This window comes from Silurus aristotelis (genome assembly GCF_946808225.1).
Source record: "Silurus aristotelis genome assembly, chromosome: 18".
Lineage (NCBI taxonomy): Eukaryota > Metazoa > Chordata > Actinopteri > Siluriformes > Siluridae > Silurus > Silurus aristotelis.
Window position 1 is genome coordinate 15,833,086 of NC_139591.1, and position 11,758 is coordinate 15,844,843.

Sequence of the window (11,758 nt, forward strand, 5' to 3'; positions counted from 1 at the left end):
ATATATATATATATATATATATATATATATATTTAACACCACGAACAAAATTTGCTAGCTAGCGAGTTAGCGAGCTAAGGAACCGGACATCAGAGGAGGATTATAATCTATCACCGTTATCACAGCGTGCGGTATTTCACATCGAGCCGTCATGTCTACTGCAGGAGACTTCGGGAACCCACTCAGAAAATTCAAACTGGTGTTTCTTGGAGAGCAAAGTGGTAAGTGTTTAATTTATTATACCTGCATATCTCTGGGCTTTTGGCGCTACATTATTTGACTGCAATACGAGTAGAAAATTCGCGTCAAGGCAAAACAACTATATTTTCCCTATATATATACACTATAAACTATATTGAAGTGGACTTTAATATAGTTGTTTTCGGTTGTCGCGATTTTTTTTTTTGATTGGCTGTTTTTCCTGAGTCATAACCAGTCTTTTTGTAAACTAGAATTATTAGCCAATCGCAGCGTAGAAAATCTGGCGTACTGGCCAATTATAGCATAGCAGGCGGGATTTGTAAAAATAAATATAGGAAATGTATAGTAAAAAAAAAAAAAAAAAGCTTTTTTTCTTTTTTTAACCAGACAATCATTTATTCAGTATATTTTAGTAAAGCATGTATAATATTATATATTTCAAGAAAGTGTAATTGTTCTGCAAAAGAAATTGAACAATAATAGTTGCATATATTATCTCTCTCTCATATATATATTTATGATTTGGTGTAAATGCTGCGTTCAAGTGCTACTACATTTCAAGTGTGAATGATCTATGACAGTATTGCAAAAGTAAGGAAAAATAATATTTAATTTAATATTGCACTCAATCCTAAACCACTCACATATACAGAATCAGATGTACAGGTTAGGACAGGTTATTATCCTTTAGGCTGAATCTGGGATCATACTCTGGGTTTTATATTCACATACATTTTTAATGCTTTCAACAATATAATACCTAAAACAGACATAGATAATGAATGTACAGATTTGTTTGATTTGAGGCCTGATATTGATTTGAGGCAGGATTAGTAACCGATCGGATCTGAGAGAGATATATATATTTATTATTATTTTTCATGCACTTTTATTTAACGTGAACATAGGACCCAACTTGTTTTCAAGCCTGCAGCCATTTTGTGATATCAATGTCACATTTCAGTCGTTAATGACTTGAAGGCATAGTCTTTTTTTCGGATTCTCTCAATCTCAGTATTCAGACTCTTGTGTTTGAGCTGCAGCACAATATGAATATACAACCTAAGCAAAATGTTGACTCTTGGACCATTTTAGGATTTAATTTGACTCTTTTGGTATCTAAGGGCAGAAACTGAACCACAGGTCAATCTAAATATATGCAAAGCGTGTGAGCACGGACTTTGTTAAAGCACCAGCATCCTGGAGAATTATTCACGTTTAAATTGGCTTTCTGATCTGTAGCACTTACTGTTGAATTGTAAGCCAGGATCAATTGTTTTTCAATTATATCACAGAGTCTAGTAAATCAACCGAAAAATGATATCAACTATGGTCTATGTACACAACTTCAGTATTAAGTATAGAGCGAGTATATAATGATATAAAAAATGTGTAGTTTCTTTAAAATGAGAGAATCATTCATGTAACCATCTCTGAGTATTTATTCCCCCTAACACATTAAACAGAAGAAGACGAATGTTTATTTAGGTGTATATGATTTACAGTTGACATTAATTCTTTAAACAGAATCAGTGGAAATGTTGTATTCAAGTGACATGCTGTTCTAGTCTAGCATTAAATCAAAACAAATATTTAGGATATTCTGATATTAATCTCTGCAGTGTGATGATTCAATGTGAAAAGGCTGTATAATCAGTTTTTTATTTGTTCTCACTCTGATTACTCTGATTGTTGCTACTCAAGTCCCACACGGCTCTTATTCCAACTCTCATCCAGCAACTGCTGCAGCGTCATCTGCAAGAATCCTAGGAATGACCCCGGGTGTATAATTAGCACAGGCGTAGGGTCATATCTTTGACCCTCTTCCCCAGATTGTTATTCATGTTCTTTAACAAGTGAACCAGAGAAATTCTTCAGACAAAAATGAAAGCCAACTGATTTCCCTTCTATTCTCTGTCAGAGATTAAACTGTAGTTACAGTTGCTTGCCTCCGTTGACAATAATACTTTGTTTAAATGAAGTTTTATGGGTTAGGTAGCATTTACCAACCGTACTTCTTAAATCTAGGGCTGCAGCTGTATTGTGGGATAAAAGCTTAAAAATACCACCAATTCCACTGGCTGCTATATATTGTGCTATATATTGTACAAAGTTCTAAAGTAACTCTTTATCGTACCTGACGCACAAAACTGTCATTTGCACTACCATGCACTCTTACACTTTATGTACATTACTGATCTGTCATATAATCTGTATCCCTAGTTAATACTCATACTGTCTATATTGTCTGTTTTTGTCTTGTCTTGTCTGTTTTGTCTCGTATAGTCCAAGCTGAATGTTTTATTCAGTTTTATTAATGCATGTACTTTGAGAGTCACTGAAACCGAAAAACCAGCTGAAACCAAATTCCTTGTGTGTGTCAACACACTTGGCCAATAAACCTGATTCTGATTCAGATTTTTTTAAATGGTAGTATCGTCAATACAACAGTACTGTAGGATATGCTGTATGTGCAGCAATTTTCACTTAAAGGTTTATTCAATCACTTCCACATGAGTTCATTTTGCAGCGGTGCCTCCTAATGTATATAGTGGATTTATATATGACATTCGCATTCAAGAAGCTTTAAAAAAAAAAGTAGGATTTCACGTTTTAAATTGTTAAATTATTTGGGCTTTGGGTCTGATGAGATAAAAAATCCGATCTGCTGTAAATTCATACAATGAAATAAGGTAACATTTTTAACAATTAAAAAACCCTTTGCAATATTCTGTATATCAGTTTTTAGAAATGCAAAGTTATCCACCTCAGTACTCCAGAGCAAATGAGAATACAATGCGTAATCACCAGTTATGAAGCTTTTCTGGTTTAATAACAAGTTTAGCGCCACATGAATTCCTCCTGGAACTCAAACTTCCTTGAAAAATGTTGCACAATGATTTACACGTTGCGAATGAAAAAATTCTATTGACAGTTGCTTATTTCAGCGCTGCCCTATACTACTCCCATAATCTTATTTTGCTTGATTTCATCGTGCACAGATAGCTAACTAGCTTCTTTTCTTTCACTTTCGTGAGGTGTTCTCACTGTCCACTGTGAAAATTAGGTTAGTTTTGTAGATGCTTTTTTATAGGTTTATGTAAACTTTAAAGTGTTGCCAGGATGTTTTAACCCTTTAGTCTCAACTGGTGGATCAAGACTTACTATTTTCATTATAGTTACTGAATAATATGATTATGATAATAATATGATATATATTTTAATAACTACATAATAAGCTGAATTAGATTCACAGTGCTGGCTTCATGCTTTTGATTTGATTCACTTTTTCAAACGTTTGACATTTTTTATTTCCAAATTAGTAACACTACCGGTATGTGTCTGTCTAAAACTAAATACATCTAAACATTTCCAGAAACTACTTCATTTTCACCATATCTTAAAAATCAATGCATAAATTCTCCCCCCAAATTTGGATTAAATATACAAACTGTCTGACCTGGGGACAGTGCTTAAGTGTTCATATTGAACTAGAACTAGAGCTCCAAAGGCAGCCAAAATGGCCGTGTTTGTAACCATATAACATGTACTATGTGATGGTCATTTAATTATCAGACTTCTTATGCACAAATTTTGAAAGCTCTTGCAAATAAAAAATGTGTTCACGATGCATTGTTACATCCCAGAGGGCCTTATGTCTATGTACAGTCTCTGTATCATCCATTGATGTGTGTATGTGAGTTTGTTACATGCCACTACTAAGTGAGAACTGCAGGTTTCAGCCATGAGATGCACTCAGAGACAGAACTCTCCAGAGTTTACTAAGTGTGGGTGGGGGGGTTGTCTGTAGCTGTCTCGGTCTGAAATGCTGAAACATCATGCACGGCAAGTGAAATTAGGAAAAATGTTAAGTACTGAGCAGCTGTGCTTAAGAATCTTGTTTTATGTTTTATTTCAAGAAAGTTCTCTGCTTTCGAGTCATCTTAAATACATTTAGTTTTGTTGAGCTGATGTAACATAAAAATAATTTTTTTTATGTTTTTCTGATATAGTTGGAAAGACTTCACTCATCACCAGATTCATGTATGACAGCTTTGATAATACCTACCAGGTGAGCACATGAACACGTCAAATCTTTTATTTATGTCACATTTTCACTTTGTGCTTATAAACTTTGTGCTTGATATGTTGCTGTCGTTGAAATTACAGGCCACAATAGGAATTGATTTCTTGTCAAAAACGATGTACCTCGAAGACAGAACAGTGAGTGTTGCTTTTCCTTTATATTTCTGTGCATGCGTTTAAAAAATTTGCACTTGTTTTTTTTTTCTCTCTGATCTAATGTCATGAATAAAGAGCCAGAAAATGCAGCACTTATTAATTTTACTGCATATTCTTAGTGAAAAATGATCCTAAGTGATCTTAATCCTTCAAGTTTAGAGTTTTAACAGTTTTGTGGGTTCACATGCCCTCCCTCACAGATCTTGGGTCCATATTCCTATATTTTATTTATATATTGACTGATAGGAGGTTTATTTAAACCCAAGCAATGTTTAGACCACAGCGTAACACATGGTACCCTCAATCGATAATTCACTACATAAATGTATTTGATTAAGACAACGTGCTAAAAGTTTTATTTTCATTGTAAATGCTACAAAAGCTGGTAATGATCATGATGAGATTGTAACAGTAATGCTATATGTGAAATATATGGTACATCTCAAACCTTTTCTGAGACTTGTATCAGCCTATGTAAATATGTGAAACCCCATTACACTTAGTCCAGTAACTTAGTATTATTTACTTCAGTTTTGTTTGTAAAGACTACAATGCTTCAAAGACCTCTAAAGAAGAAAACATGCAGTACCAGTCAAAAGTCTGGACACACCTTCTCCTTTGGTGGGGTTTTATTTATTTATCTATTTATTTATTTATTTATTTATTTATTTATTTATTTATTTATTTTCAGTATACTGAAGACATCCAGACTATGAAAGAACATGTATGGAATTATGTAGTAACCAAAAAGGTTTTAAACAACGCAGAATATCTTTTATGTTTTAGATTGTCAAAGGATAGGTTTCCACTGATCTAATTTAAAATCCTAGTTCTTCTTGACCAAAGCAAGTCTCTTCTGATAGTTGTCATCAGAAGTATTGGCATCTTAGCCGCAATTTGACCGTAAAGTCCTGACTCATGCAGTCTCCTCTAAACAGTGGATGTTGAAATATGTCTGCCACTTAAACTCTGAGAAGCATTTATGTAAATCACCCGTTTCTGAGGCTTTTAATTCTAATAAAACTTGTTCTCTGCAGCAGAGGTAGCTCTTGGTCTTCCTTTCCTGGTGCAATCCTCACGAGAGACTGTTTCATCATAGCCTTTAATGGTTTCAAAAACTGAACTTGGGAATACATTTGAAGTTATTTTTTGGATCGGCTGACTTTCATTTCTTAAAGTGATTCCAAGCTGTCTTTTCTCTTTACTTAACTAAATGTTTCTTGCCAAAATATTAATTTGTACAGTAGTTGCAGTAGTACTAATAGGGCTATTGACTCTCTACTAACCTTTTCCTTTGCGCAAGACAACTGATGGTCTAAAGCACATTAAGACGGCATGAAATGCTTGATAAGGGACACGTGTGAATTGAAATCCTTTCCAGGTGATTAGTTCATGAATCTAATGAGAGTTTGCCAAGCTGTCATCAAAGCTAAATGTAGCTACTTTGGAGTGTTTGACAATTTTTTTGTTTACTAGCTTCATGAATTCTTGTATTTACATAGTTTGGATTTCTTCATTATTAATTTACAATGTTGAAAGTCATCAAAATAAAGAAAAAAAAAACTAAAGGAGAAGAAAGTGTGTGTTTGGTAGTGTACTCATTAAAAGGCATAGGATTATGAATCATAACTTCATAACTTCACTTGATTCAACTGAACATGTTTTTTTTAATGTTCTGGGTGGTGTTAAGTACAGTGTTCATAGCTGAGTAATGCACCAGTAAAACCCGGGAAACAGCTGAAGCACTGGGCGTGTGAGAATGCATTTCCTGCATCTCTTCTGTCCAAACCTCCTACACTACTCTTTTATTCTGGCTTGATCACCCCATCTCAGAAGAATCCCTTTTTTTCAGTTCCATAACATTTAACCCAAGACCTTATTCCCCTGATCATTTATAACTATTAAACAGAAATCCCATTTGTTTAATAAGTTTATCATATTATTTAGAATATTTTGTTTGGTTTTCATTCTTCACTCTTTATTTGAATGCATCATTAAGTTAGAATTTCTTTTACTGTACTTTATTCTTTTTGTTTTTTGATTTTGATTTTATTTTTTATTATTATTATTATTTTTATTTTTTTTCCCCCCTTCATGATTTGTCCCGTCCACAACACACAGATCAGGTTGCAGCTGTGGGACACAGCAGGCCAGGAACGATTTCGTAGCCTCATTCCCAGCTATATCCGTGACTCGGCCGCTGCTGTCGTAGTGTACGACATCACAAGTAGGTAACTCGGAAATCTGGCGCGCCTTTCCCTTCCCTGCCTCCACCTCGTGCCTCTCTCTGTTGTTCGCTTCCGTCCTCTCTTACTACTTCCTCTTCCCCTTTCCTCTCCTCTCTTCTCTTTGTCTTCCTGTTGAATTTCGGGGACTTTGGTGTGCTTGCGTAGGTGCGCTTGCAGCTCTGGGACACAGCAGGGCAGGAGCGCTTCCGGAGTCTCATCCCCAGCTACATCCGCGACTCCACTGTCGCCGTGGTAGTCTATGACATCACAAGTGAGTGGCAGTGGTGCAGCGGTTTGCTGGGAAAACCTTCAAGATGGCTGCTGTTTGTTTTATTTCATTTTATTTATTTATGTATTTCTTTTTTGCAGGGCATCTTCCCTGTCTCTCTGTTAAGCACCGTTTTGTTTTTCATCTACCATTTTTCCAAAAGTTTTTTTTTTCTTACTGGTCTGCAGTTGCGTTATAAACTCAAAAGTAAAAAAAAAAAGTACAAGCCTTGCTTTGACCCAGACCCTGTAGCTGTAAATAGAAAATGCTCAGCTTGACATTATAGCACTTTTGTACTCTACATAACAGAGGAGCTCTTGCACATGTTGAATGCTATCAGGTTTTGCTTGTAGTGTAATGTTTTACATTTTTAGTGCCTTTTAAAGGCACTTACTCACGACTTCCCGGTCCATAGACCAGTGCCTTGTCCTTTTACTTTATGGAAGCATAGGTTATATTTGAAACTGCTGAAGTGAGTTAATCCAGTAATTCTGTAATCACCAACAAACCTTTATGAGGAACATTTATTGATTGTCTGCACTGTTCATACAGACACATGACTCACATAAGAGCCTCTACTTTTCCTTTTTCCTTTCCTTCTCTTTGTCCCTGTTTGTTCCTCATCCCTGTTTCTTCATGTGTGTCTTTCATATATGTATATATATTTTATTGCCACTTGATTTCATGTCCATTCAATTTGCGTTGTACACACTATAAAGCTGGAGTTAATACATATTTATTTATTTCCCGCCAGACATCAACTCCTTCCAGCAGACCACAAAATGGATCGATGATGTCAGGACAGAAAGAGGAAGCGACGTCATTATCATGCTGGTTGGGAACAAGACTGATCTTGCAGACAAAAGGTGTGTGCTGGGGATAATAGGAGAGTGACTCCGACAGGAAACATTGTACCATTTCCTGCTAATGTATACATGTTCAGTTTTTTTGTGGTGGTGTTAAGTAATTATTGAACTAAGTGGAATTTTTTTTGTTGTTCTTTGTGACAGGCAAGTATCTATCGAAGAGGGCGAGAGGAAAGCCAAAGAGTTGAACGTAATGTTTATTGAGACGAGCGCTAAAGCCGGCTACAATGTGAAGCAGGTAAGCTCAAGTGAAGATCCTCAGCTCAGGTCAAAGTTCACATCCAGTTATGGAAAGTTGTGAAATTCCCTTAAAAATCCTTTATTATACTTAACAGTTAAGAATAGTTTTTTCTTAAGGGTAAATTTTTTATCTGTATAGACTCATTTTAATGTCCTTGGCGTTCCACGTGTACCTACAGGAAGAACAGTTGAGATATTTTTTAGTTGCTTTGTGTAAGTGAAATTGGGGAAAAACAAATCTAGGATCTAAATGCAGTTCAGATAACATCCAAAGAGAGTGAAGAGAGAGCTAAAAATAATGTTGACTCAAATGCAAGATAAATGTGAAACGTCGACAGCAGTGTGTGTCAATGTGGAGAATTCATCTGGATCTCAACTGGGAGCTGTTGTTTATCCACTTTAAATTGGCAAATGAGGGAAAGGGTTTGGATGATAAGCGGATGAGTCTCTTGGATTCAGTAATAGATTTAATAGATTCTGTGTAGACGTCATGAAGTTTATTAAAGGTCACAAAAAATTTTTTTTTAACCGCTAAAAGGTTTTTGTCATCCTGACATTTTGTCAAATTGCTGTTTAGTTAGTGAAAGCTCGGCATTCAGCACCTCCTCTGAGCACCTATTGTCTCCACGGATTTGTGAAAAGACGTCGCGTCAAGGCTGTGCATTGTTGGTGCGAGTTGGAAAAAAACAGACAGAGGCAGAGCAGTTATTTTGCATGGCTAAATCTGATTCTTATACTGAGCTCGAGCATAATCTGCTGATTCATCCTCTTCAGCTCGGTGGAAGAAGCACAAGGCACAAAAGCGGTGAATCATTCATTCATTGTGGTTTAGAGCGATAAAGTCATGCAGAGAATTCAATTTAAAATAATCAAGTGGTGAATATGTGCACTCGTGAAATGTATTTAGGATGCACTTTTTGAGAACAGCGCTTCCTCTGACTTTGTGTGATTGACAGCCACCTCTGTTTTTGATCTGTGGATGAGAACAATAGCACCTTGTTTGTTCTTCCTTCCAGCTTTTCCGGCGTGTGGCTGCCGCACTGCCTGGCATGGAAAGCACACAGGACAAGAGCAGAGAAGACAGTATCCTTTACCCTTGGGTGTATACACACCCATACACACACAAGCGCATGCTGCTTTGCATGCATTTGTCTCTATAAACATTGTCCAATGCTTGCCACTTTACTCTAGTGTAGAGATAGACAGATTATTCATAACAAAAAGAGGAAAATCTTGAGTATAACATCCTTTGAAAGCAAAATGACATCTATCTGTTAAAGATAATGCAAAGGGGGATAAAGGGGCATACAAGTTGTTCAAAACCTTGCTAGTTAATTGTGCACTGCTCATTGAATGTCATGCTTTGATTTTTATATTTTTATAATACACTGTAGTTCAAGTCATATGGTCACATGTTGCAGGTTAAGTAATGAATTTAAATGGAATCGATTTTCTTGGTACAGGGAAATGTGAAATGTCCAATCTATAGGAATCTCACAGGCTCTACCGATGCCCTTAGATGAAGTGTTGCAGCACTGCTTCATGGAAATGTGTCAGACTTGAATAAGCTGGACTTCGACCAGCAGCTTATCTGCCCTGCAAGATCAAATATTGCAACACTTTCTCAATAAGCAGAGAAGAGATAATGAAATTTGATGAAGGAGGAAATGTATGCGAGGCAATTTTAAGTGCACACATGAACAGACCTTGCTTAGTGAGACCAGAAAGGATTCTACATACAACCTCCTTAAACTGCTTATATATATTCTTTTGCTCGTTATTTGCTTTAACTGCTCATTCTCAGTGATCGACGTGACGCTGCAGAATCCTCCAGAACAGCCTGTGAGCGAAAGCGGATGCTCCTGCTAAGTCTCAGTCTCAACTGCACTGCACTCTACTCTCTCTCTTGTTCTCTGTCCATATCTCTCTTTACCCTCTGCCTCCATGGTGTTGTTGCCTGCCTCCATACTGGAACCTGAAGAGCACTACTTCCTCTATCCATTCATCCATCCATCCATCCTTGGAGCTGTGCTTTTCTGCTGATCCAATCATGACCTTAAGCTTAAGCTTACCATGCACAACATGGACGTGAAATGCATCCAATATTATTTTTTCCGTTAAAAGCTTGCACCCTAAAAAATATATTTAATTTAGACCTCAAATTTCTTACTGTTTGCATCCTGAGTGCATTTAAAATAAAGGATCTAGGTAGTCGCTAACGTGTGAGCACTGAACAATTGCATTTTATTCTAAATAGTACTAATGGAATAGAGGAATCCTTCTCAGCTATCATTGTGAATAAAGCACAGTGCAAATAAAAATGTTTACAGATTGATAGCAATATCCAAGTCTGTATATTGAAACTATAGCAATGTCTTGATGGATTGTGAATGAAGTCAGCACATTACAAAAGCTCTAGTCAAACTAGAGCAGTTCTCTATTTCCACTTTAAATCTTTTTTTTTTTGTCGTCATTTTTTTAGACATTGGCTGACATTTGTTTCTTTTTATATAGACTGTTTATATATATATATATATATATATATATATATATATATATATATATATATATATATATATATATATATATATAAAATCATAAATCATAAAATCAATATGCAGGCATGTCTTTAGAGTGTATTTTATAGTGCTTCCACTGGCTTTTTGTTAGTGTTATCTTTTTTTATTTGTTTGATTTGATGTAACATTGACACTTTAGATTTCCCCCTCCTTTAGATAGATTTTTTGTTTGTGTGTTCTATAATATTTATTTGTACTTGATTATTTTTGCTTTAGATTTTTTGCCTTTTTTTTTCATTATGAAGCACACTTCAGCTTCTTTTTTTCTTCTTTAATCCCTCCAGTGGATGGCTGATTTTAAGCAGCTCATGATACAGTGTAATTTATTTGAGGTTCTCTGCTCTCCTCCTCTTTTTTTTTTTTTTTATATACTGTCACTGCTGTGTGCTGCTGTGTACAAAAGCTCATAATTTGCACTCTTATTGATACCCCTAATAAATATCTTTATTTAGTAACAGTTACATGTTTTTTTGTTTTTTCTTATGGCTGGCTGGCCTTTGAATTACCCCAAGTTATTTGCAACATTTGGAGAAGTTCTGTATATAAAAAAAAAGAGGTTATGTTGTCACATTTTATTTATATATATATATATATATATATATATATATATATATATATATATATATATATATATATATATATATATATATATATACTGTATAAATATATATAAAGGGTTTTCATGTTTGGAACATTAGGAGTCCTTTCTTAAAACTGCCCTCTAGTAACAGTAAGATTATACTCTATATCCAGGTAGAAACCTTTCCTCTAAAGCCTGTTCCAGCAGAAACACAGTGTCACAGAGAAGCTGTGTTGTTAGTTAGGTGTTAATAATGAATAAGCTCCTTATGCAATGCTCATAGACATGAATACTTAATGCAGTCTGCTTAATCAATTTAAGCTCAGATGAGAATTCTCAGTCCTGCAGTTCATTTGCAGAAACAAAATACAATTAAAAACATATTAGTTTAGTGTTGTCATAGAATACTTTGTAAGAAGAATTAGTATATATTTGAATATTACATAAAATAACCTTACTTATTCCTTAAACATTCAAATGTATGTATTTTACGTTTAGTAATCATATACTATAACTATATACAGTGTTGTACAGTGTTGTATAACTATGTACAG

The 11,758-nt window shown here is 35.2% G+C and overlaps 1 protein-coding gene across 2 annotated transcripts; it reads left to right on the forward strand.

Annotated features, from left to right (window-relative positions):
* Nucleotides 1–11,085, forward strand: rab6a (RAB6A, member RAS oncogene family). Of its 2 annotated transcripts, none has more exons than XM_083568952.1 (8): nucleotides 1–221; nucleotides 4,215–4,273; nucleotides 4,372–4,425; nucleotides 6,565–6,670; nucleotides 7,694–7,805; nucleotides 7,950–8,043; nucleotides 9,062–9,128; nucleotides 9,850–11,085. In XM_083568952.1, exons 1-8 carry the CDS (start codon nucleotides 152–154, stop codon nucleotides 9,912–9,914), a joined length of 627 nt encoding a protein of 208 aa, XP_083425078.1. In that variant the 5' UTR covers nucleotides 1–151; the 3' UTR covers nucleotides 9,915–11,085. The 2 variants fall into 2 exon arrangements, with proteins under 2 accessions (XP_083425078.1, XP_083425079.1); XM_083568953.1 differs by lacking the exon at nucleotides 6,565–6,670 and adding an exon at nucleotides 6,837–6,942.
* Nucleotides 11,086–11,758: the final 673 nt, after the last annotated feature.

Coding starts and splice junctions, on each gene's coding strand:
- rab6a (XM_083568952.1), top strand. CDS start 152: ATGTCTACTGCAGGAGACTTCGGGAACCCACTCAGAAAATTCAAACTG. Junction 222..4,214: donor GTTTCTTGGAGAGCAAAGTG/GTAAGTGTTTAA, acceptor TTTCTGATATAG/TTGGAAAGACTTCACTCATC. Junction 7,806..7,949: donor ACTGATCTTGCAGACAAAAG/GTGTGTGCTGGG, acceptor TCTTTGTGACAG/GCAAGTATCTATCGAAGAGG.